Source organism: Podarcis bocagei (genome assembly GCF_964188305.1).
Source record: "Podarcis bocagei genome assembly, chromosome: 8".
Lineage (NCBI taxonomy): Eukaryota > Metazoa > Chordata > Lepidosauria > Squamata > Lacertidae > Podarcis > Podarcis bocagei.
In genome coordinates, this window is record NC_138133.1 from 68,671,678 (window position 1) to 68,698,641 (window position 26,964).

The 26,964-nt window shown below is 38.5% G+C and overlaps 1 protein-coding gene across 6 annotated transcripts in view; it reads left to right on the top strand.

Annotated features, from left to right (window-relative positions):
• The window catches only part of VPS13B (vacuolar protein sorting 13 homolog B), a 368,719-nt gene that overhangs the window by 12,564 nt on the left and 329,191 nt on the right, over positions 1–26,964 (top strand). For all 6 annotated transcript variants that reach the window (XR_014010614.1, XM_081204225.1, XM_081204222.1 and 3 more), the window contains exons 4-7: positions 22,517–22,634; positions 22,845–23,012; positions 23,422–23,603; positions 26,278–26,452. Coding sequence is in view for 5 of the 6 variants with exons in the window: in XM_081204225.1 (XP_081060351.1) it covers positions 22,517–22,634; positions 22,845–23,012; positions 23,422–23,603; positions 26,278–26,452 (643 nt within the window). In the remaining variant the exon portion in view is untranslated. The remainder of the gene's footprint in view (positions 1–22,516; positions 22,635–22,844; positions 23,013–23,421; positions 23,604–26,277; positions 26,453–26,964) is intronic.

Genomic DNA, 26,964 nt, shown 5'->3' on the forward strand with positions numbered 1-26,964 from the left:
CCAGTTAGAGTTCTCCTCCACTGCATGAGTTTAGTGTATAAAATTGCTATGTGCTGTCCTTCATACTGAGAACTGTCAAAGTGCAGAAGGTTCAGCACAGAGTTGCTATTATTTCTCCTAGAGATGAATTGATTTCAGAAATGATATTCATACTTGGACAAAAATATCTTTTAGCAAATAAGTTATTTCCTCTTGTAGCAAATAGGTTCTTCTCACCTTCTGCAGAATAATTTATGTAGGTAGATTATATGAAAGGTATGAAGATGTATCACCATAAAACTCTACTACAAATGGGCTGATGATACCTGATGTGCTTGTGATGGCTCTTAAATGCTTTGATATGCTTATGATTTGTGTTGAGATACAGGAAAGCACTTATCTTCATCTAAGTGCTTATGCACTAGTATATTTGGAGCACATAGCACAGTGCCTTCATTTTCTTACAGTGAAAAATGTGTTGCGCTACTAGGCACAATAGCATTTTGCTCTCCGTTTTAAAAATTAGGAGCACTACTAAATAAATACATCTATACGTACTATATATGTGTATATTTTATTCATTTTGTATTATCTACAAAGTACCAGTGCTGCTGCATACAATGCTCTAATCTCCTTAACAGGCTCCTGTTTAATAATTAGCTTGGAAAAATCTGACTACCTCTGAAACATTATTTGCATACATTTAGATTATTTAATATTTCTGCATAATGATATAAATCTCTGTTTAAGAAGTATGGTCCTAGTTATGCCACCCATGCAGTGACACAAACACACGTATATGTATGTATTTAAAATATTCAGAACACTAAGTATTTTTTTCAATGCAAAAGGTAGACGTTTCAAGGCCAGATGTCCCATAAGAAACACATTTTAGAAGCAGCAAATTACAACTAATTATAGAAGCTGCAGAAACAGATTTGTAACACATGACTTTGTGCAACCCAGAACTAATATTTGATATTGGACCATGCAGATGGCTACTGCTGGAATGATCATATTTCCTGCTTGCATGGTATTTGAAACTTGAATTTTGTGGTGCATACGGCAAAAGGTCAAATGTCACAAATGTAAAGCACTCTCAAAACAAGTATTTGTTACAGATGTTTAAGAATCTATAGTAAGAGGGGGATTTTGAAAATTACAACTGACATTTGGACAAATTATTCCATGGTATGTACAACCTTAGAGAATAACATTTGGATTTATGCCAATGATAGGATTTATCTTTGTAATAATAAGAATGTAAATGAAAGCAATCTCTTCTCTTTTTTGAACATGTATTTAGGAAGTTATAAATTCACTTCATTTCATGACAAATAACTCCTTTTGGATTTCTGGTTCCCAATCTCCCCCCGCCCCTCCGCCCCAAGCTGCCTTTAAGAACTTCAGGTACCAGCTTAAGCCCCTTCTTTGTATTTTATAATATAATATATCTTAAATTTGTAAAGGTTTTGTAAAAGTTGATTTATGCATATGGCTTCCATGTAGCCCTTTACCCTGATAAGATATGTAATATCTCCAAATCCACTTCCATATTATTTATTTATTGTATTTCCCTGTTGGAGAATAAATCTGATAAGTTCATAGGTTTAAACATCTGCACCAACAGATTTTTTAAAACCTGCACTTCTGTTTTATAGTTAATCGACATTTGACTTTAAGTCACCTTTTGACTATAAATCAACTTTTGAGTATATGATATAGCAAATAGCATTGTGTCAAGAACCTTGTGGAAAATTACAGTAAGTAGTTAATTGGCATGAACTTAGTTAAAATTTGGCTACTTTTGAATAAGGCTATCATAATACTTTATTCTGCATTTTTCTAGTTGTTCATGAAGCATATTGTTGTCATAGTAAAGTCTTAGTATGCAGTATAGAAGAAGAAGAAAGAAGATAATAGTATAACTAGATCAGAGGTGGAGAACTGGGTCTGGTCTGTGTCACAGAGGTTTATTTTCCCCAGCACTCACAGGCCATGGCTGACAGGTGGAAAGGGCCATCCACTTTTTAATCACATGATGTCACAGTGTCATCAGATGACTTGGTTTTGACCAGTCATCTGATTGTAAAGTGCTGCAGATCCTGATTGATTGTTGACAAAGTGCTGTGCACAGAGTTTTTCAGGTATCATTGATCACTTTCAAACCCCATTTGACACTGCCATGTCTTTACCTGCTTCACACTTGCAGGGCAGGTAGGTGTGGCTTGGCCAAAATGGCACCCCTGGCCAAATTGGAAGGTGTGGAGGGACTAACTACGCATGTGGACTGGAGGTTCTTGTGATCTATATATCAATAATGACTGAAAGAGGACCGTATGGACAAACAGTGAGAGTGTGTACTTGTTTTCTGAATAGATGGCTTCTTGTCTCTTTATTTTTCAAGCCTAATGTTTTGCAGAAAAATACTCAAGGGTTGGGGGAAATAATATTTAAAAATGAGTTGGGATCACACATGCTCTGTGACCTGTAGATATGACAGCTTTGGTCTTCAGTTGCCTGCAGGTCATCCCATTATTGTTAGTGACAGTTCCTCAACCATGAAGTTTAGGGTGGGTATCTTGGGAACAAATGGAAGAGAGCCGAAATCTTCATAGTGTCATTTATTAATGTGCACACACCCCCTTACTTCAGACCATTTCCCCGGGGTTTGAGTGGGGATCATGTGTGTACTTTCACCAGTTTTATTGATGATCTTTTTGCTGGGAAGTAGAATGTGGAAAGAGTGAAGGAGTGTTCCCAAGTGAGGTGGCCCTGCAGAAACCTTACAGATTTCAGCTAACTAGCATGCCAATCATTGTAACCCAACCTTACAACCTTCTCCTGTATACAGTATACCTATTATGATTATACTTCGTGCATCTGAAGAAGTGGGCATGTCCAGAAGAACTTATGCCATATTAGTGCCATAAGACTTCTTGATTGTATATGTGTTGTCAGTAATAAATGTGACAGTTCTGAAGTCCTCATTTCTCTGTTCTGTTACTAAACTTACCAAATTGCGTGCAGTTATGATGTTGGAGCACAGACTTGGTTCAAGTTCCAAATGAAATGAGTACTTCTGTAACATCCATCTCCAGTTGTTCAATTTGCTTTGGAATTGTTTTAATATGTTGACCTAGTAAACAGTGATGAAAGTTGTTGTAGACATTATAATAATAAGAAAAATGCATACTTTATGGCAAAACACTGATTCCTTCTCCCAAGTTCTTTGGTAAAAGCTTTCAGAGTAAGCAGTGCTATCAGGAGAGGACAAGAGTAGCAACCATTTAAAAAGCCATCAGCTGAACTAGTATGTCCATTTGCAGCAACGTAGATGTTTTGGAAGAGAAAGTAACCTGCATGTTGCAAAACACATTTATCAGTTCCTAACACATGAAGGGTGTGTGGTTCCCACTTATGGGGAGGGGAATGCTATCTGTGCCTACAGCTCTGGAACCAGTCTGCCTCAAGCCATTACACCAGGCAGCTGAATTCCTTCATCCCTGTTTCTTTTCTTCTCTGCCCCAGCCAGCTTTTAAAATGCTATTTTTTTCCTGTTTAGCTTCAGAGTGGCTGGAGCAACTAAGTTAGATAGGTGGGGTACAAATAATAAAATTATTAAAATTATTATTATAAGAATGTAAGAAGGGGCAATGTATTAGTTGCTAAGATAAAGGGTGATACCCAGTGATATCATGCTCCAGGTAGACTCCTTGAAATCAGTGGATTTGTCTTTGAATTTCATTGAGTATGACTCAGTTGGATATAATCCAAATCAATGCTTTATAGAATTTTATTCTGGTTGTCTTGCTTAGGGGCAAAGAAAGTCACTTGCTGAAGTGAAACAGGATTGGGCACTGTCAGTACCAAGTTGGGAGATGGTTTGGGAACCCCTTGTATGTTGTTTTGAGCTTCATGAGTGAAGAAAGGAAGGGAACATGAATACATCTAAGTTGTCATATCTGCATAGCTAATAAGAGCAAGAAATGTAATGCCCCCGATACCTTGGCATGTTACAATGTATAATACTAGGGCTGAGTCTTGCCCATCCTTTTGTTGTGAGAAAACTCATACATGAACATATGTTATCAATGATTTAAGGCTATATTTAAGTGATTGCACAAAGTGACATTAGAAGCAAGCCTATTCCTTTTCTTATCAATATAGTCAGGTTACTAGAAGTAATGGGAGGACTGTTCAGAATTAGACCTAATCCTTTTCAAGCTTAAACTTCTAAGATGACTCTCCTTTTTTAGCATGCTATGAGGCATGAAAGTAGGAAGATGCTTCCAGAGGAAAAAAGAGAACTTCGTCAGGAGTTCAACTATAAAGGAAAAGAATTAATTCGCTACAGTAATAAAAGAAAAAAAGATTGCCTCAAATAATTATTGTTAATTTGCAATGGGTAACTCAGAGGGGAACAAAATATGGTCCAAGAAAAGAAAAACAAACAAAATCAGCAACAGAAAGTGAACAAAATTAAGGAAGGAGGAGGGAACAATTCAGAGTATAATTACATGCTTAAGTCTTTACAAACAAACAAAATCTGAAACACATGTAAAAAATGAATTTTGAAAGACTATAACTTGGCTTGAAGAAGTGAGGGAATTGTGTATCATAAAAGCAATGTGAAAGAAAAAAGTCCCAAGGACCCTTAAAACATTAACACACTTTGGTTATGTAATTTTTCCAAGAAATCTTAAACGTCAACCAGTATGGGATGCACCAATTTAAACTACACATTTAGCCTTCATTTGCATGTAAAAGTTAAGCAAAGTTAGTATGACTGTAGTGCTAAGATTGATAGCATTTTAATAATACTTACATACATATTTCTCTTTTATTTTTGAGGTACTATTGCATTTTGTAATCATGTTCACTTAAGAAGGATTATGTACTATTTCTTTCTCTTTGGGTCTGTGCAGACAGAATGCTTCTGATTGCTTTTGGTCATGGCTAAACACTAAATACATGGATTGAATGTATGACAATGGTTCAGACTCTCCCTCTTTGTTTGCTTTTCAGCCTAATAGTGAATTCCCATTACTTTGGCAGCAGTGTTAATCAGGAGCACTATTCAGGTGTTAACTACAATTGCATGTAAGCAGATCTGGGATGAGGAGTATATTATCAAGTCTCTCTCCTCTGGCATATTGTCCCTATTCCATGTACAGCTGTCCACAAACCTTAGGGTGAATGTCTGCAGTGGTGAGCTGCCTCTGTGCAGGAACATTCCATGTGTGATTTAGATCAGGGTTTTAATTTGTGTGGAGTCTGATGTAGGTCTTCATCTGCAAACATGGGGACGAATACATGGAACCAAAATAATGTGACAGAGTAGGGGGTTGGCAGTGCACCCCCTTATGTTATTGCTCACATGCAAGTGCAGTTAACGCTTGAATCGGCTAGGATTTCTCTTAACAATAAATTCAAAAACCCAGGTTAAAGTTGCTTTTTAAAAACCCACTGTTCAGTGGAAATCTGGGCTCCCTTAACCATGGTTGGTATTGCTGAGTTAGAGCTAGGTGGGGTTTCAGTTACACTGAGGACAATGTTACTACCAATGTGGTCAGTGGCGTAGCGTAGGGGGTGCAGGGGGGGCCGGCCACACCGGGCGCAACATCAGGGCGGGCGCTCGCACTCGCAGCTAAATAACTCGCAGTTAGGGGGTGCAAATTACTTGCCGTGCCCCGGGTGCTGACAACCCACGCTACGCCACTGAATGTGGTGGTTAACCCAAGTTAGGTCTGGTAGGAGGGCATTCACATCCAAAGCGGAGAGAATGGGAGAAAGAGGAGCATATGTTTTTGTAGCTTGCTTCCCATTCCTTAAACATGAGTTGGCCCTTTCCATTTTGTTGGTTCAATAAGCTCCCATTAAAGGGACTGATGTGGTCCACCCCTCCTTAGCTTCAGTAGTTCTGTGCATCAAGGATTTCCATTTGGCTCTTCTTAACACATACCAGCAATCTTATCATTTTACTTCTTTCCTGTGCCAGCGAGTCTGCTGTCCAAAAATCCGTAACATTCTAAAACGATGAACTTACCAATAAACCTGTGGTATTTTATAGCAGTTCAGCCAAAAATATATGTGCTGCATTGCTTTATTTTTTTTAAAAATGTTCTTCTAAAAAATAAATTTTTTTTTGCTCAATATGCATTTGAGAAGGAAGACTATTAAAAGAAAAAATAAATTCTAAATAAAGTTTCCTTGACTTGATAGCTTCATTTTCTTGTCACTTGCCTAGCCATAACTTTGTGCAGTTGTTCCATACATTAAAAGCTGAATCATGTCAATCTGTTATTTCCTGCAGTGCTTACATAGTTCAATTTCCACGTATTTACTTGCTTTGTAGGCTCTACTAAATCTTGGGTGTATTATTTGCTTTTATTGGTTTTAGGAAGCCGCCCTTGGGAAAGAATGTATAGAATCTTCTTAAAATTTAAATTTATTTCTCTTGCTGGAGAACATTTTATCAAAGAGGAAGGTTTTGCCATATGCCCTAAAGTTGCTTAAATTCCAAGTGTTTGAGTTCCTAGGGGAGAGCATTCTGTAGCCAGATCCTCTCAACCGATAATGCTTTAGCTCCGGATCGCATGCATTTGTCAGGAATTCATAAATGTCATTGTCCCACAAGAGTGCAGCTGTCTTGATGGGTCATGGGGATGTATTTGCAGATGTATTGGAGCCCTAATTAGTGTGTGTTATTTTATGTAGCAATTTTAAATCTTAAATGGAATACACTGCAAACTGTTTATGCTGAGCTGATTTGTTCATAAAATAATGATTGCACTAAAGGAATGTATTTAATGTTGGCATTAGTTTTAGCAGTTCAGTGGAAAGCAACATAATGCTTTATATTTAAATAAGTGATTGGTGATTAATAGCATAATGCCTTTTTTTTTTTAAAAAAGGAGCATGACAACCTCCTTATATGGATCAGGTTCTTAACAATTTTGTTGATTGTTAAAATAACCTTATTTGCAGTCCCATTGATTTTCAGTAGGACTTAAGGCTGCAATCCTAAACATAATTGCTAATGAATAGTTCCCATTGAACAAAGTAGAATTTAAATGTTTACTCAGAAATATGGAATTGCACTGTAAGCATTCCAACTTTTGCGCTGAACTGAGTCTGCACAGTCCTTTCAGCTTTGTGTCTGATCCGACCAGTTGCAGGTTTTTATGCCCTTGCTATGGGAGACAGGTGTTCCCAGATCCTTTCTCTTGTAATAAATTTTATTAGTTTTCAATTACAGTCCAATAATAGCCTCATTATAACAATACCAATTTATAATACAATCATTAATACCAATCATTCAAATACTGAATTACATAATTTAGTTAAAGTGCCTGCTAGATTTGATGGTTTGATGATTTTCTTTATTTCTGCGTTCCAGAATCTTACTAGTTTCAATTACATTCTGGTCATAATAATAATCCCTTATACAGCGACTGCAATACTAATAGCTTCTATTCGTATTGACACATTAAATGATTTATAAACTGCAAGTGAATAACTCAAACTATATCCTTGTTCATCCAATTATTCTGTCCATAGTGTTTCTTCCTGTCCTTGTAAGATGTTATGTCTTTCTTTCCCCTGATTGTTGCTGTTATCTGTCATGCCTTGGGCAAAGCTGAGATCCCATTGTCGTTCCGGAAATTTATCCATGTTCCTAGATCCTTTCTGCCGTTTTCCTGCCCTTCCACCTTATCAAAGTCCACTACCCACAAATGAGCTAGCAGGACCTACTCACAAATAGGAGGGAAAGGGAGGCAGATATGTTATCACTGTGGACAAGAGGAATTGGAAACAAGTGGTGGCATCTTCAAGTAGGAAGGGCAGCAGCAAGGCTGGGCTTGCCTATGACACAGTTCTGTGTTTGCCACATATTACTGTCAACTTTTCCCTTTTTTAAAGGGAAATTCCCTTATTCCGAATAGGATTCCTCGCAAGAAAAGGGAAAAGTTGACAGCTATGCTTTAGCCGGTTAATGTTCATGGTGCTCTAGAGCCTGTTTCTTCCAAGTTTAATTAGTGCCAGATGCAGGGAGCATGGAGACAGCAGTGAAGGAAAGCCAAGGGCATTGTCTGCTATCCAGCTTTTAACTTTGAACCACTTTGGGTGGATAGTTGGAAGCGGAGGGCCAGATCTGCCCACTTTTGTTGCCCTTGTATGCTATGTTATGTGGCCTAACTACTAATACATTGTGCTGGAAAAATATATGACACCAGATGCTGAAAGTTGGTATCAATGTATTTCTCCCTATGTGTTACACTATAATAGATTGTCTTTAAAGCAAACAAATCAGTGCTCGCTTCGGCAGCACATATACTTTAAAGCAAACAAATCAATTGATAGCAGTCAAAAGAGTTAGTGCATCTGCTTTGCATGCTGAAGGCTTCTGGTTCAATTCCTGGTATCCACGTAGGGCTAGGAAATGCCCCTGCTTCAAACCTTGGAGAGCCACTGCCAGTCTTTGCTCTGACTTGGTATAAAGCAGCTTCCTGTGCTACTAAATCCTTGTGCTTGCTTAACTTCCATCAGGCATCCCCAAACCTGGCCCTCCATCTGTTTTTGGACTACAACTCCCATCACCCCCTAGCTAACAGGACCAGTGGTCGGGGCTGATGGGAATTGTAGTCCCAAAACAGATGGAGGGCCAAGTTTGGGGGTGCCTGACTTACACGAAGGAGAAAGGAGAACTATGCCAGAGGTTTCATATTTGGTAGTTGGAACAAAAGCTGCAACTAAACATTTGCATCTTCACTAAAAATTTAAGTAAAAACGAGTGCTTATTGGCAAATTGTAAAATGTTCTGAAAAGGAGAGCTGAAATTCTGCTTTGATTGAATGTAATCTACATAATATATTTCCAGGCTGAACATTTTTTTTTTTTGGCATGCCAATCATCAAAAAGTAGGTGGGATAAAATAAGAATTGGAAAAGGCAAAATAACAGCGCTTTAGTCTTTCACAAAGTAGGTTGGCAACAGCAGGAGCCACATTTTTCATCTGTTTTCTACTTTGAAGAGGCAATAAAGCCTTGCAATCTCTATACAGACATTGCCATTTGTCCCTACTGATTTTCTTCCCTTTTTTTGGCTGGGTATAGAACTTGCAGAGGTGAAGTTTGCAGAGGATGGTAGAACTAGGGGCCCTTCTTGACTGAATCCTAGTTTCATGCGTGATTTTGAGGACCCCATTAATCATGTAACTTTGGAAATTGCTTTAGTTGTATGTGTTTTTGAATGATAGTATATCTTAAGATCACTCCAAGGAAAGAAGTGAGTGTCTATTTACTGGCAGATTTTGAAGGGGCTAATTTACACTCTTGGCATGCTTACAAGAATTTCATTCCAAGATTAATGCCTATTATTCTTGTGTATATCTTCAGTGATTTATACTGGAATTATTCCAGATTTACATTAGTTCAGAAGAGATCAAATTCTGGCCCTTAGTGTCCCATTATATTTTGCAAAGGCCTTAGATTGGTGCAGTTTAACATTGAAAAGGTGAGGTAATGCATTTAAAATTTTACCTCTGAGAGGAAGTGGGTTTTCCTTATTTGATGATAGATTAAAGAAGAGTTAAATTTCTGGGAGTGTGTTTTTAACATGTTTCTATAGCAAAAGTGGTAGTTGTGCATTAGGTATAACCACAGATTTTTGTAGTGGGGGAAAAGTGTAATGTGCCTTAGTTTAATTCTTTAAGTGCCTTCTACAGGTCTTGTTACAGGTCTAAATATAATTTCCTTATACTTGAGAATAAAGTGGGTAATGACTCATTTCTATACCAGGCCAATATGATTCCCTCTTTCAATTATAGTCTCTTAAGACAGTAGGGTGGTGTTCTCTTAACCATTGTTAAGAGATTGGGTGGAAGGAAGTGCTTATATTGTATTTGGTTTAATTTCCTATTAGACCTATTTCAGGGCATGCAACTGGTGCTCTTTAACTCATGGGAGAGCTTTTGATTCAGTGGATGGTTTCGCTAACAGAAGTGGAGTGCAGGTCATTTTTGCTGATGCACCCTCCCACCAAGTGCCCCTTGAAAATCAGCTCTGGATAGAACAGTGGGGAGGGCGGTGTGGGGCTTCAGAACCAAGGGAAACAAGCAAAAATTGGCACCTATCTTCTGTTCATGGATCAGAGCCTTTCAGTGAATAGAAGAGCATCAGTTGTAGTCCATTGTCATTGTATTTTTCCTTGTTAGGAGATGGTAGCCTGGCTAATAATTAACACCGTATTGGCCTGAGTATAAGCCACACCGTTAAAATTCAAGGGGGGGGGGGAGACAATACCCGAATATAAGCTGCTCCCTTAAAATTCCGCAGGCACTCACACCCGTTACGTTTTACCATATGTCTGTTTCAGCAGCGATAATGTAAAAGCCAATTTTTGTAAGGTCATGAATTTAAGCCACACGTTAACTCTTCACGGTCAGAATTTTTTTTTGGGGGGGGAGTGAGGCTTATATTCAGGCCAATGCGGCAATTTGTTTACTGGCAACACTTTGGTAGGTACTTGATGGAGCACAGTATATCATAGAATTGTAGAGTCAGAAGGGACCATGACGGTCAACTAGTGTAATCCCCTGCAATGTAGGAATCTTTTGCTCAACGCAGGGCTCAAACCCACAAGCCTGAGATTAAGAGCCCCATGCTCTACTGACTGAGTTATTCCAGCTCCAGTCTGTCCCAGTCAGTCATAACATTTAAAGTAGAAAGGTCATGGAATGTGGAATAAACACAAAAATGAATCCCACTCTCCCCATAAGCATGCATTGAAAGGGTGAGGGGAAAGTTCAAAAAATAGTAAAACAACAGGAAAGTTTTATTTCCTAGTCTTAGAATGGTATGGCTAATTCATGGTCCTTGTCTGCCAAATGCCCATTAATCATCTGATATCACAGTGATGTCAGGTTATTGGTTGCTTTGAAGTCCCCACTATTTGCACTTAAGTGATGAGATGCAGAAGGGGGTTCCTTGTGCAGAACTCCCTCATGCAGGGCGCTTTGTGCAGACATTATGTATCTAAGGGAGTTCCTTTGGGAAGCCAGTGGGTGCTCTCCCCTGCAAATACACAACCAGGAAAGTACTTTAAGGCTCCCAATTTTTATCGACAACTATGTATCTCCCCACCCCATACTGACATCACATATATATATATACCCACTATACATTTTTCACTGTATGCTGAAGATGCACCTCTTTACCCTGGCCCATGACACTTGAAATGTATGTTTTTTTAATGACCCGCCCAGTTATTGTGATTGCAATTTGTTTTTAATTGCTTTTAATCTTGAATTTTAAATTGTTGTGACCTGCCCTGGAACCTTAAGTCAGGTAATAAATAAGGAAATAATGCCGGTTAGGCAGGGGGTTGGACTTGATGGCCCTTGTGGTCCCTTCCAACTCTATGATTCTAGGTGACTGTGGAGTTTGACTCCCTGGCAGACCTCCCTGGCAGACCTGGTTTAGCCTGTGGATCAGAGCGCCCCTCACCTCTGGTTTATAGGAAGGGAAACAAGCCTTGTTCCTGCATGCTTCCTTTTTGGCATGCCTGGATTCAGCATTGATATAGGCAGGCACGTCCAACAGGTAGATCATGATCTACCGGTAGATCACTGGACGTCTGTGGTAGATCACTGGTAGATCACCGCCCCGCCAAAGAAGCTCAACAACTTTGGGTCCCCTAAAAAAGCTCAACATGTTTGCCTTGCACCCCAAAAAAGGGAGAGGTCACTGCCAGTTTTTAACTCTATGAGTAGATCGCAGTCTCTTGGGAGTTGGCCACCCCTGATAGTGGTTTATTAACCATAGTTCTCCATGATACCCAAACCAGGAAACTTTGTTTTAACCACTCCTCACAGAGCAATATATTTGCCAGATAATAATAATAATAACAACAACGTTTACTTCTGTCATAGTCTAGCTGCTTCATGAATGTTGCACATACACATGCATACACAGTCTTCTTTTCTGGACTACACCTGTGATAGACTTAGTGCAGGAACTTAATATCAGGACTTAATGCAGGAACCTGTTTCCATTGCTGGAAATTGATTTTAGAACACTGTAGGAAAGAAAAAATAAGTTTGTAGCTGGTTGTGTGCAGAATATTCTAATTTTATTACTGAATAAAAGTAACTATTCACATAAGACATTTTAAATTACTGGTTCCTTTGAGAGTGAACAATTTACGTTTCTTAATATGTTCTGCTTGCTTAGAAAACTGTGGTTTAACAAACCACCATATGTGGGCAAAAGTTAGGTGTGAAAGACAGCACACGAGAACAAGGCTTGTTCTGTATTCCGTGGTGAAATTTAAGAGCTATTTAAGTAGCACTTCAGTGCTAGCGAAAGATGTAAAACAACAGAGGTGTAACATACTAAGGGAATTTTCTCTTTGCAACTGAATTGGCTAAGAAATTTAAGAATCAATGTAGATAGATGCAAAAAAAATGTTAGGGAACAGTGATTTTCCTTGGGATTAAGTGTATACGGCTTTGGAAAATGTTTCTGCAAACGTAATAGTGCTTTCTATGCTGTTTAAACATTGTGGAATCTATTTTTCATGAGCCTAATAAACTTTAGTTTTATTTGCCACACAGAAATTATTGTAACCATTGCTTTGTCCTCAATAAATCAAAAACCAAAAACTCTGCATTCTTTTTGAGGTTGTGGTAACTAACAGAGACCCACATCATTGTGAATAACATGGTAATGGCCTAATTCAAACCAACTTTTGAGAAAGAAGCCAGTGTGTGCTAAGTGAGGTATTTGGAGACAGTAAATGAAGTGACTTAATGATTCACTGCTTTAGAAAATGAATCCTTTCCCACCAGTAGTGTCAGGATTCAATTAATATATTGCTAAAGTGGGCCTGTGGTGTTCATAGAAGCATGTGATTTATTCAGACTCAGATATGTTACTTTAACATTTCTAGTTTCGACGCGTGGGTTCCATTCCTGATAAATACAGAAGATTAATTCTATGGGCATGGAGAAACCCTTGAATCCCATGGCCTTTTGGCAGGTGGAGTGCAGCTCATCAAGGATTTTCGAAATGAAGAATTCCAGCCCAAACTGGATGACTCACTGGAGATCTGCAATGGGAGCTCCTGTCTCTCTTACGCTGAGGGCTGATAATGAGCTGAAACGCAGTATAGATATGATAAAATTAAAATAAAATTGAAGCAATGCCATGTCTTAACAATTTTTTTAAAGATCTAATGTAATTACTCTTTCTGTGGCTATTGGTGGTTCCATGTCTTAACTTTCTAGCAGTGTTGGCCTTATGCGTTCTCAGATTATTTTTCTGCCTTTACTGGTAACACAATCTTTGCTGGTAATAGTGATCAGCAAGCATTGTACAGAACTTAACCTTTTTACAGAGAAGAATGAGAGGCTAAATCTGCTCTGCGCTCTGGGGGCCTAGGAGATCTTGCAGCTCTGGAGTTCACAAGGCCTAGAGCAGGGGTCAGCAACCCTTTTCAACCTTGGGTTGGTCCACTGTCCCTTAGACCATGTGGTGGGCCGGATTATATTGGGGTGTGTGTGAAGGAATTCCTATGCCCCAGAAATAACCCAGAGATGCGTTTTAAATGAAAGGACACATTCTACTCATGTAAAAACATGCTGATTCCTGGACTATCCGTGGGCTGGATTGAGAAGGCGATTGGGCTGCATCCGGCCCATGGGCCTTAGGTTGCCTACCTCTGGCCTAAAGTTTAAGAGGAATTTCAAGAGAGAGAAAATATATGGAAAAAGAACAGAATCCAAATTTTGTAGAAATTTTACACTTTTCCAGCAAGGAGTCTGAACCCACCTACACACTACCCATAATTTGAGGCCATTCATTTTCATGGTAGTACAGATCTTCAGGCCAAAGCAGTGTCCTTATACAGTCCCTGTGAATCCACTTGGGAGTCATTAGGACCTGCTTGGTAATAAAAGGGCTTAAGGCTGCAGTCTAGACCTTCCTTATGCTCTCCGCTCACTTCAGCTGGCTTCCTGCTGGCTGATCCTATCTCACTGAGATGTGGACTCAGAAGCAGATAGCATATTCCAAAGGGATATTTGCGAATATATGGGAATTGCACATGAAATAAGAATAGCGCATGAAATAACTTGCCCTCCAGGAAAGGATACTGTCAATGCTAACTGAAATAAGGAAGGTATATTACATCTTTCAGCTTTAAAGTTGAGACTTTCAATATTTTGGCAGTTATTTGATGTGTAGGAGAATAATTCATTAATGTTTGTTCCTGCCTTTGATTTAGAGATCTGCCAATGGAACTATTTGATTTCTGGCAACTCGGCAATAGAGTTGAGCTTTACAGCGCTGCATATATAATTGACTGAAACGCTGCCACGGGATGCCTGTGGGAGTTCTTTTCATACTAGTTGGTTTGGCTGTCGCTCAGGGAGTTGCTTTCAAAACTGTTTCAAAACTATTTTGGTAAACTTAAGGATCATATGAATAATGAGTCACATTGTAAAACCGAGAACCCTGAGCTCTTGCAGTCAGGGGATCACTTCAAAAGTGGACAGGAGAGCATTAAAGGATTCGAGATCACTTGTATTCTTGAATCCAACGTTTTGATTACCTTCATAAAACTCATTTTCTTAACTGAACAAAAGCTTCTGCTTTAAGTGGTGAGCACTGGCTTGGCCTTCTAATTGTAAACTTGTTTATATTTCTCTAGTTTTTTGTGAGACACTGAATGCCACAGTCCCTCTCACAAAGTAGTTGTGAAAGGTTATCATTTATATATTTTTTAGGAGTTTGATGACTGTATATTAAAACGTAGGGTTGCAGTCCTTCTCACACATTGAATTCAATAGGACTTACTTCTGAATAGATGTGTAGGTTTAGCACTAATAGCTACAAAAATTCCCCAGATATTGTAATTCTTACATGTTTGGTACTGTACACATTTTAGATCATCAGTTAATTTTATAACAATAGAATGTAGCATGTCTGTTTGCTACACATTGCTGTTACAGTAGATCACAGAAAACTGTCAAGCAAACTTATTTTGCACCATACTTAATGCTACTATTACTGTTATTTCCTTTATAAATTGCTTCCCATGAAGTATTCTGAAGCAATTTACAATATAATAAAACAGAAACACACACACTGTGTGCAAACCTTGGTTATAGCTCACGGGGTTGTTTGGAGTGAGACAAACCACGAGCCTGGTTTGGATAGTGTGTTAAGACAAATCATGACTTTGCTCATGGCAGCGAAGCAGCAACAGGACAGGAGGAAGAGCAAAACCGCTGCAGTCTCCCATCAGGGAGTCCGTATCTTTGCATGTTCACACCAAGACATAGGTTGACTTAGCATTCTGTGCCAATCAGCTCACTGTGTTCTATCATTTAAGGCTTTCCCCTCTCAAATTATATTTTTATAAACTATAAGAAACAGGTTCCTAAATCTTTACTCCACAATCCTGCAGTACCTTCACGTAGTCTCCATGCAGATGTAAGCACTATTAACTTACAATTCTTTTGATCCAAATCATCCTCCAGAGTCATTTTTAAAGCACATTTTTACTACTCGCTGTTGCTAAATGTAGCAAAATATTTATTTTTGGGTAGAGAAACATGATCCATCAACTCCAGGAATATTTTGGGTTTATCAAGATTCGCAGGATTTGCTTTGGGGTGGGGGGAGTTCTCCATACCTATACACTACTGATTAATTTTCCATGGCATTAAAGACTATGACAACCTAGAACTATAGAAAGCCCAAAGCTGAGGTTCAATAACTCATAATGGTGTAAAGTGATACAGATTTTAAATTATTTTGGTATCCAATTAAGTCAGGAATAGACCCATTGAAGTAAATGGACTTAAGATCATCATGACATACCACCCTTTGTTTGGGCTTTTGTCATCTTTTGATACTGCATATTCTCATTGAAAATATCCTGGTAAATGTTCTGGGTTTATGTTATGTCTTTAATAGCTGTTATAGCCATCCTAATTCCAAAGCCCATGATCCTAATTTCTCCATTTTGTTGCTCCAGTATCACTACTCTGATTGGTCCCCCTTTAACCATACCAGTACTTATTATTTTAAACTCCATGAGCCATGACTTATCTGTTAAGACCCAACATATTTTTTTTATTATTATTCAGTGTGTTTGTTTCCACTCCAAATTATTTTAAAGCTCTCCTGAGGTACATTATGAAGACTTCCATAGACATTTCACCTTGCTTTTAATTAGGTGTGCTGTATTCCTTTCCAGCAAAGCTACATGCCTATCAAATTGCACCTGGTTTTCATACATCATTATCTCCTTCTGACTTGTGAGAATATTACTTCTTAAGGTCATGCCATTGAGTTTGTGGTCTTATCCTTGCATTTCTACATCAGCTGTATTTGTCTGAGGAATTAAGTGACACCAAAGGATATGAGCCATGCAGATGCACGCTCAGCAGAACGTTTACTTTTCTTTTGTTTCTTCCTTTGAACATGTGGCTCTGTTGTTGCCTTGTAGAACCTAGAAAGCAGGAAGCTATTCCTACCCTTGATTTACATACAATGGGAAATCTAACCTAGATTCTTAATCTGGACCATGGAGAACTTTGTGGTACCCCAAAAAAGATGTATGTGGGAGGAGTCAGTCATGCAGCAGAATGTCAGTATATAACATGAATTAAAGCAATTTTAACATATATAATGACAGAATAATACTATACTGTAATAGTAAAATTTGACTCTACCTTTGCTACAGACTATTACCATGGTTTGCTTTAATTTGAAACTTTACATTATTTTCTCTGTAAACACTCAATACTCCCCAAGCTGCTTCTATCTGGCATTATGTACGAAAGTTGGAAGATGCATCCAAAATTTTACTTTCCCACACTTCCCTTTTCCCCTATGCTACTTGTAAATCTTTCTTACTCCATTCTGTTCAGCCTGCTTTCCATATTTTTAGTAAACTAGTTGAATACTGGAAAGCAACTCTTCGTTTTTTCATTTTCCTAAAGTTTGCAGATCCCCCACACCCATTCTTCTTCTTGGTTCATCTGAAATAAGTACTTAATGAAAGAAATTTATTTATTTGCTGTAATTATGGTAAAATAATCCGGATAATTCAGTAGCAGAGAGAGAGAGAGACATGTGAATATTGCTTTTCATGTAGGCTGTAAAATCTTGCAACCTCGTGCATAACTTTTCAAATGAAATTGTTTACACAATGGATATTATGTATCTATTCAAATTATGTAGCATCCAAAAATAAATATTGTAACTTTTAACAATTTAGAGTGCAGTAATCAAGACTGGATTGGATCCAGAGAAGAACAAGCAAACTTATCTAATGCAACTGTGTTTTCCTGGCTCCTCCTCCCCAGTGAACCCCACTGAACCCTCCCCAAACTCCTATTTTGCTTGACTGACACAATTCCAGAAGTATATTGGCGAACTGAAACATATTCAGAGAAAGGTTATAAGGATGGCTAAATATCTGACCATCAACTTATGTCAGAAAAGTCTGAGGGAATTGGCTCAGGTTCTTATCTCAGTGCTTTTGCCACACCTCAAAAAACTGAACAAGCACAGCACAGTAAGCTTTCAGCAGATGGCTACAAATGTTGGCTAGGCTTCGTAAGCAAGTGTTGGTTTCTGCAGGTCAGCTTGTAACGTCCAGTCCCACCATAATAGCACAACATTACATGAATTTATTAACACAGATATTCATTGAATGAAGTGATGTAACTGTTGATATTTTTAAACAAAACTTTTTATTATTTCCACCGCTTTTGACATGGTTTTCCCCTTTCTGATTGTACAACTATTTTTCCTTCTGCCCCCCACCCCCAAATAAGCCCTCCACATGTTTTACACAAGTTAAAATTCTGAACAACATTTTTGTTCCTTTTTTGATACAGTCACAAGTAACGTGGGGAAAGTGTAGCATGAATTAAGGTAGAATACAGAGGATTTCTCCCATTCACCCCTTTTTGAACTGAGCTCTACATTGATTTGTTTTAAATAAAAATGTTTGCTGTTATGAATGTTAATAAATGGAAATATAGTTGATTCAAGCTACAATGCAATATAGCTGTTCTAAGTTGCATGGACAGAGAGTTTCAGTGATACAGTCAGGGAAAATCTGCATCTAGAAGTAAACTCTAGCCTTAGCCTGTGAACATTCATGCTATAAAAGTGTTTGCTTGGCAATTCTAAACACAACTCCTAAGAAGTAAGCTACCCTGGAGAAATTAGAACTTACTTCCAAATAAACATGCACAGGACTCCTTTTTCAAATGCCGCTCATTCTAATGGTGAAGCATTGCCAGGATTACAGGATTGGACTTGATGCTTCCCTTTACTTTTTTAATAAACAAAACCTAGGAGCACTTATTGCACTAGTAAAAACTGCTTGTAACCACTTTGAAACCAGAGTTTCAGATATTAAATGGGGTGTGCATCCTCTGGGTTTGTATTAAACATGGTTCATGCTGGTGCAAACCATGATGAACCATGGCTAAGGACAGTGGGAGGAAATTCCTGTGGGGGTGGATAGGGGTTGCAGAAGTGAATTCATGACCCTGGGACCAGCTTCTAAACTTTAATGACATTACATCTTTATTTCACTCGATGCTGATCTGTATTCATGGGACAGCGCTATTTGAAATTGGTGTGTTTAATGTGCCTCCTTGTGATTTATATTTTTTAGCATAGCATCAAAATGTTTAAGCCTTTTAAAGTACTGATGATTATTTTTCCAAATGTCTATGTTTTCATTAGTGTGCCTTAGCTTTTGGTGTTATTTTTGGCAGCAACTGAGCCGAAATAATCTTGTTTTCAGTTATTTGATTTGTATGTAATCCAGGACATTTTATTTAATGTTAAGCCACTTAAAAATGCTACTTGTCTCTGCTTACGACTTATGAAGGAAGTACCAAGGCCTGGCTCTATCAACTTGGGATTGAGGCCCTTTGGATCTTAGGCCAAATTGATCCAGTGAGGATACAGCCCATTGGTTGCCCTTCCCTTATTGAAACCACTTTCTGTCTCAGGAAACATGGAGGAGGGGAATAATCATAGAGGATGCAATAGGAAAGAGAAAGGGTATATGAAGAGGGGTTGGTTCTTTAATGCATATTGCTGTTTTTCCTGCTCCTCCTGCCTCGAATCTACAGAATGATTGCAGAAACTTATTGGGACCTGTGCTAACAAATGCAGGATAAGATGCATGTGTGGACATAACACTAAGTTAGCTGGCATATTGTCATCAGATCAACTTGCAGCCCCTGACCCTTATTCACTGACATCTGTCTCAGGAGAGCACTTTGGAGTTGCAGAAACAAACAAATATATATAAAATATACAGTGTTACCATATTTTAATGTGTATAAGATGCCCCTATGTATAAGACAACCCCCCTTTTTTAAACCCAAAATTAAGAAATTAAGTTGTTTAGCTTCTTTTGGGGGGTGGGGGAGGTCACTTCTACCAATTGCTCACCTGCCTGCCCGCTACTGCCAGTCGCATACCTCGCTGCAGCCGCCAAATGTCTGCTTGCTCACCACCACCAACAGCCCCCCGCTCATTTGCCGCAGCCGCCAATCTCCTCCCCGCCTTGCCACAGCTGCCAGTTGCCTGCCCAATTGCCGCAGCCGCAGCCAGTCACCAGCAGGCCTTGCTGCAGCCACCAATCACCCGCCCAATCGCCGCTGCCAATCTCCTGCTTGCTGCTGCCATTAATCGCACGTTCCCCCCCTCTGCATTCATTATCCATGTATAAGACGACACTCAATTTTTGCCTAATTTTTTTAAGCAAAAAGCATCTTCTTATACATGGAAAAATATGGTATATTGTATGTTTATAATATATATGTAAATATATACAAGCGTAATATATGTAAATAAATAGTGGGGAAAGTAGGATTATTCACCTGGGAAACCAGCTTTTCTCCTTCGTGAGCTATTCCTCAAATACTGGAAGCACTGACATCCCCTTTATCTTCTCCATATTTCCGATAATAGTCATGCAGACAGAGAAACCTTCCATTTTACTTACTAGCCACCTTTCATCAGGTGGCAGTCCCAGAAGTGTCAACGTAAAAAGACTTTTAAATATTTATAAAATTAAAGTTTGTCTGTTGTTAGTTTTTTTTTAAAAAAACCTGCTTCATCACGAATGCCATAGTTACAGGGGGAAACTCGGCAAAAGTAAATATGAGAGAGGTGGATTGTGAAACGATTATAGGAAAAAGTATTTAGAGTTCTTTCAGATTTAGGCACCTACAATCACAACTAAAGTTTTTTTGGAATAATTCCTGCAGTTATTGAAACCTTTTCTTTTATGAAATCCTCTATTTGAATTCAAGCTAATAAAATGGGAAAATATCATTTACATTTCTTAAACTTTAAAATGTTTGTCATATGCTGTGACCTAGATTTATTAGACTGTAGTAGTTTTAGTGCATTTTGGCTGGGAAGTGTGTCATGACATCAGTGTAATCTATGCAGTATGTGATTTCAGTTGGTCCCAGTGTTAAATATTTTCATAATTATGCTGGTTTTGGCAGTTAACTTGGAACTTTTAATGAACATGTTTTATTTCTGGGCTTGTGAGCAGCCACATATGTTTCAAAAATTAATTGTGTGTTTTCAGAGTTAACATTGAGCAGAAATATGTATGACTGCAGATTTCTTTGACATAAAAGGTCTAAATAGCAAAATAGTTCTTGTAAGGTCATGGCCACATGAGTTGCCTTGTAATAATTAGGGTTTACATATTGTGTTAAAGATATCATTAGCTGTTGTTCACTTAAAAAATAATATTTTGAGAGCTTCGCTTTGGGGTGATTCCCCCCCCCCCCATGTTGATAAGAACAAGCATAACTTGGTTTGCATGTCACATGAGGCAACATCTAAAACAGGTGGGAAAGTAGATCTGGCTAGTGGGTCCCGTTTTGCCAGGTGGCAAGCTGTGCTATAGAAGAAAAGCCAAGCCAAGCAAGGCTTGAAGTTACCGTCTGTGGTGGTGACTCAATCCTGCTTTCTGCAGGGCTCGGCTGTGCGACTGAGTTCTTCATGGGAATCTTGGTTGCACAGCTGACCCAGTGGGCTTGGAATCGCTGCCTCTTAGCTGATAGTTGGTGACTTCAAGCCCTCTTTGGGCAGAGGTCAGCTGTGCTACCCAGCAGTCTTGTTCTCACTGCCAGTCAGCTGATCAGCCATGACAGCAAGTCTTCTTTGCCAGTGAACCATCAGGAGTACGGCTTGAGGCTTTTGATTTTCTGTTGACAGCCACATCTGTGCTTGCCCCACATATGACATCCAGTTTGGGGAGATGTGCATGGTTTGTGGGAAGACAGTCTCACATATTAAATTGGGATCTGTGCTGCGCCTTATTAGGGCTGTGGGTCAGAGTGCTATTACAGCATTCCGTAGAAGCCAGCACTTTTGATTTCTTTCTCTCCCAAACAAACCACAAAAGGAGGTCACGGACAAACCTTAGCTGCCTCTCATGGATTGCTTTGAGAGAAACAAAGCGCAAATGCTTTTTTGCACAGAGCGCTAAGCTAGTGCTGCGGTTAGTTTTCTCCTGGTTTGGCAAAAGTAGGTGTGGCATGGCTACACTTTGAGCAGCATGCACTTGTATGCTGCTCTTGCATGGTAAACTATAATGTATTTTAGGCTATGGCTTCCTATGATGTGCAAACAGGGCCAGAATTTGATAACCTTAAGATACTCCTTTTGAATCCCACATTATTCAAATATTAATTAAATAGAGATAAACATAAATGCAGGGCTTTTTTCAGCTGGAACTCACAGGAACTCAGTTCTGGCACCACTCAGGTGGGCGCCATTGACATTCTAAGAGAACGAGGGAGTCATTCATGGTGAGTTCTGAGCTCCTCTTTTTCTAGAAAAATAGCACTGCATAAATGACTTTTTTGCATCAACAAATACAAAGAATTGAAAGAGGTGTCAAAATACCAAGGTTCTTGGTTTATTACATTAAATAATTTTATATTAAAAAGAGATATTTCCGTCGAAAGGGAGAATTCTAGGCATCTTACACTGTACAGATGTAGTATCCTTTCGTATTGTTGTGAACAAGTACAAACGGCCATTGTGGCAGTCGTATAATTGTAGACTGAGAAATTTAAGCCATAACCCCCTCTGAGCATGCATATATGTTTCTTTGAAACTGTTCTGTCCACCAATCCAACCATTATAGAATGTTTAAAATGGGATAAGCAATTATAGAGCACAGTTGTCAAATTGTTAGCACTTTTGTTTGTTTTCATTATCTTGTGGTCAACAGCTTTTGTTTCTAAGGTATTAGACCTCAACTTATCCATTCTGCTGTTCATTCCTTCCCCTATTACATATTTAATTAGTTTGTATCTTTCTTACCTTTGTTACTTTTCACTAGCAATCTGTTTTTTATTCTTTATTTTCTTTTTTAAAAAATAAATTCCCCCCCCCCCACTATTTTTTTTGGCCATTGTGGATTCAGTATGAACATTTGTTAACTTTTATAGGATGATCATGAAAGCTGTGGTTCAAGTTCAACAAATCGTAGTACCACGGAAAGTGCAAAAGCAGCAGTGAAACCAAGAAGAATTCAACAGACTACTCCTGACCCAGATTTACCACCAGGTACTTTGTGATAAAAAATAATATAGTTATTTTTAGGACTCTGTTCTTTTGGCGGTTGTTAGTTTGCTTGAAGCTCAGGAAGCCTGATGTTTTGTTTTATTTAAACACTTGATATCTCTTCAACTGGCAATTTTATTTTTTCCTGTATTTGGTAACTTGTTGGTAAGGTTCCCAAGCAAAGGGTTTAATAAAACCATGATTTCTTTTTAGGCTATGTACAGAGTTTGATCTGGCGGGTTATAAACAATGTCAACATTGTCATCAATAATCTCATACTCAAATACGTGGAGGATGACATCGTTCTGTCAGTCAATATCACTTCAGCAGAATGTTACACCGTGGATGAATTTTGGGATCGAGCGTTCATGGACATATCTGGTAAGCAGACTATTGAGTTTTTAAATGACATTGTACATTTTTTTAAGATAATGTTCTAAAATAATTTTGCAGAAATAGTGATCAGAGAGACAAATATTGATCTATTTTAGAGGTGAGCTTTATTCTCTGAGTTTCCTCATTGTGTTCTTACAACACGACGCATTGTACAGCTTCAAGCTTTTCAGATTCTGCACAGACTTGAAGCAGACACCAAGTAGGCAGCATTTGAAACTTCCTCACTCCTGCAGTCTCTCCAGCGTTTCGAATAAAACTTCAATATGTTAAACTTGTGAAGGGTCCTTTAAAAATGTTTCTATGTATTAAGTAGTGTGAAATAAATATGAGCGTTTGCATATTTACTTTGCGTTATTTGCTAAGAACTGAGCAACATTTTTCTTCCTTTTGAAAGCAACTGATTTGGTCCTAAGGAAGGTGATAAATTTTTCCGACTGCACGGTTTGCCTAGACAAAAGGAACGCTAGTGGCAAGATTGAATTTTATCAAGATCCCCTGCTTTACAAGTGTTCGTTCAGAACTCGTCTACATTTCACTTACGATAATCTTAATTCTAAGATGCCATCCACTATTAAAGTAAGTACTTTTCTAGATCTTTTAAATTTGATGTATGAATTGTTTTTCACCATGTACTCCTAAGAAAAATGAAAATTGACCACCTAAAACAGATTAATTTCTGCTCTGCCTTTGGCACTCATTTCTGAGCCTCCAGATGTGAACATTGGGTGGCTATAGCCATAGCAGGACTTTGTGTCCCAGGAAGAGTAGTTTGGCTGTTAGTGGGTTACTTCAATCATTTTATACATTTTTTGAGATACAGCTTCTAGCATTAGTGTAGCTAATTCATCTTACTTAATTTAGCTACTTCTTCATAGTGTGAGCTTAAGGATACTTAATTCTGGTACTTGTATGGATAATAAAAAGGCTGACTGGGGTAATAGATAAGTGAGAATTCAAAAATATTATGATGTAATTCAAGGTACTTAATAGTCTTTAATGAGTTTGTGTATTCTAATCTACTTCAAGAGAGGATGCACATACTGTATGTGGGAACAGTGGTGCCAGAGCAATCTGAAAGCACATAACACCATGTACTGGGGATGTTTTGTGAATTTTTGAAATTAGATTGAGAAAGCGAAGTATTGTCTGTTCTGAACATGTTTCCAGATGTGTCCATGAGTACTGTAGTTTATCTGTCCCTGTGTGCAGCTAATTATCCTGATACTATTGATGCCAGATGCCGTATAGGAGTTGTTTTGCACATACATTTATCCAGTAGCATGTGGCTGTAGGGTCTTAATTCAGACTAACAATTCATTATTAGGTACTTAAAGCTATTCAGTTTAGTTTCAGTTTGTTTAACTGCAACAAACTTTCTCCTGTTTCTAAGCCAAGGATTGGAAGCAGATATCCAGAGTGGTTCAGGATCTATATGGCTCTTTCTAATCAATACAGCTATCAATCTGGCATTCTCTGTGGCATTTATCCGAGCTTAATGTTCTCTTAGATCAGGCATAGGCAAACTCCGGCCCTCCAAATGTTTGGGACTACAATTCCCATCATCCCTGACCACTGGTCCTGTTAGCTAGGGGATGATGGGAATTTTAGTCCCAAACATCTGGAGGGCCGGAATTTGCCTATGCCTGTTTTAGATCTTCACAGTTTGCACTGCATGCTTTAGTTTCTAAATACAGTGGTACCTCGGGTTAAGAAAATTCATTCTGGAGGTCCGTTCTTAACCTGAAACTGTTCTTAACCTGAAGCAACACTTTGGCTAATAGGTCCTCCCGCTGCTGCTGTGCCGCCAGAGCACGATTTCTGTTCTCATCCTGAAGCAAAGTTCTTAACCCGATGTACTATTTCTGGGTTAGCGGAGTCTGTAACCTGAAGCGTCTGTAACCTGAAGCGTCTGTAACCCAAGGTACCACTGTACTAAAATGGGGATAGGGAACCTTGTGCAGTCAAGGGCTGCATTGCCTCACGAGCAACTTTCTGGGGCTTCATTTTGGCAGGCAAAAACCATTATCACAGCTCAATGACACATTCCAGCCTGGCAAAAACACTCAAGGAGGGAATGAAGCTGCCTAGGGAGCAGTGTTGACTGGTTAGAGTATCAAGGACCAGGCACTCAGCCTCCAGCCTGAGTTCCCCACACCTGTCCTAAAGTCTATGACAAGCACTGTAGACAAAATTACTTGTCAGATTCTGGAATTGATATTTTCTCAACTTGTCTACAACTTTGCTATGCATACAGTAACACTAGATGGAAAGAGATGACAGCTAAAGTCATTTTGAGATATTTGTGCTCAGCAGCTTCTGAAACATAAACAGGTTCTTGTCTTCTATTAATCATAATAAACTCTGACATGCTAAATGCACTTCACTGTGGTACTATGCGGCTATTGTAGGTAAGCAGAATATGAAATCTTGGCCTTCTCTCTCTCTGAATCTTAAAGTTTGCCAAATTTTTGTTTTTGATCGAGGAATGAAGTTCAGTTGTGGGCTTGATCATTAACTTTCATGCCAGGTTTTAGCAGAGGGGATATTTTAATGGCAGAATCACAAACTTCTGACAGCATATAATGGAAATTTTGACACAGTCTTCACTAATGTCAATTGGTGCTGTGGTTCTAATAAGGAATTCTGTGTTTTCTATTCCTTCATTACTTATATAGATGGTTTTAATGAATTCTGAGTTACCATAAAAAGCATGCCAGGGAACATAGATTAGTGTGAGCATAATTATAATTACGTTTATAAATAACTTGCCTGGTTATCTTTGTTGGTGGCCACAGTTCCTCATCAGGGTACCCTGGAAAATCTGTCATTAAAACTGAAATTAACACCATGTTTAACATACTTCATAATTACAATCTTCATTTGCCTTAGATGTATATTAACATTTAAAATCTGCATTTTGTCTCTTGTTGCTTATGTGGAGCCTGGTCCTATATGCATGTTTAAATCTGACTGTGCTCAACAGAATTTATCCCTTATTATGCACGGGTCGCCATCTAAGACTGCAGGAGAAAGTCACTACTGCTTGTGCAAGGCAGTTCAGCTGAATTCTGATAATTTCCCTGTCCTACTGCAACTTATGCTGTTCCAGAGGATCCATTGTTGCACAATTGGAGTTCCATTCATTCTTCCTTTCATGTATTGGAGGGAATTGGGCCAGATTACCCTAGGGGGCCTCTCTCAGCTCTACATTTCTTCAGATCCAACTCAAGGCTTTTCTCTGTACTTGCAGATCCACACTTTAGTAGAAACCCTGAAGCTCTCCATTACTGACCAACAACTTCCTATGTTTATTCGAATAATGCAACTTGGAATTTCACTCTACTATGGAGAAATAGGCAACTTTAAAGATGGAGAAAATGAAGACTTGGTTTGTCACACTAAGGATGTTTTGGGGCACATCTCAGGTAAGACAGACTGAATTCGTTCACAATCCTCCAAAAGCATCAGAGAAATTACAGTTCAAGTGCAGATAATGCAAAATGAGTAACTGAATAACAAGTAATTATTCTGTTAGCTTCCTAGAGAAGCTATATGTAAGATTGTGAAGGCAGAACAAATGTCCATATAAACCATTTCATTTTGGTCTTTTATGGAACAATTTTTCCAAGGTTAAACTGGAACTTTGTAATCCATTCAAACAATAACATTGTGTATTATTTTTAGGGCAATGAAAAATATTTCAAATTGATTGCAATCTGTGTTGTATTAAGGGCTTGATTCTTTTCTTGGGTTGGTTAAAAGAGCTCTGTAACTGACTTTGAGGGCCTCTGTACTAAAGGATTGCCACCAGCCATTTTCAAAATATGTACCAAAACCATGAAGTAAACAGTTCAAAATTCTTTCTTATTCTTACCTTAAAAGTACCTGGGATAAGCTGATACTCTAGATTATTCTGTAATTCCCATATTTTAATTTA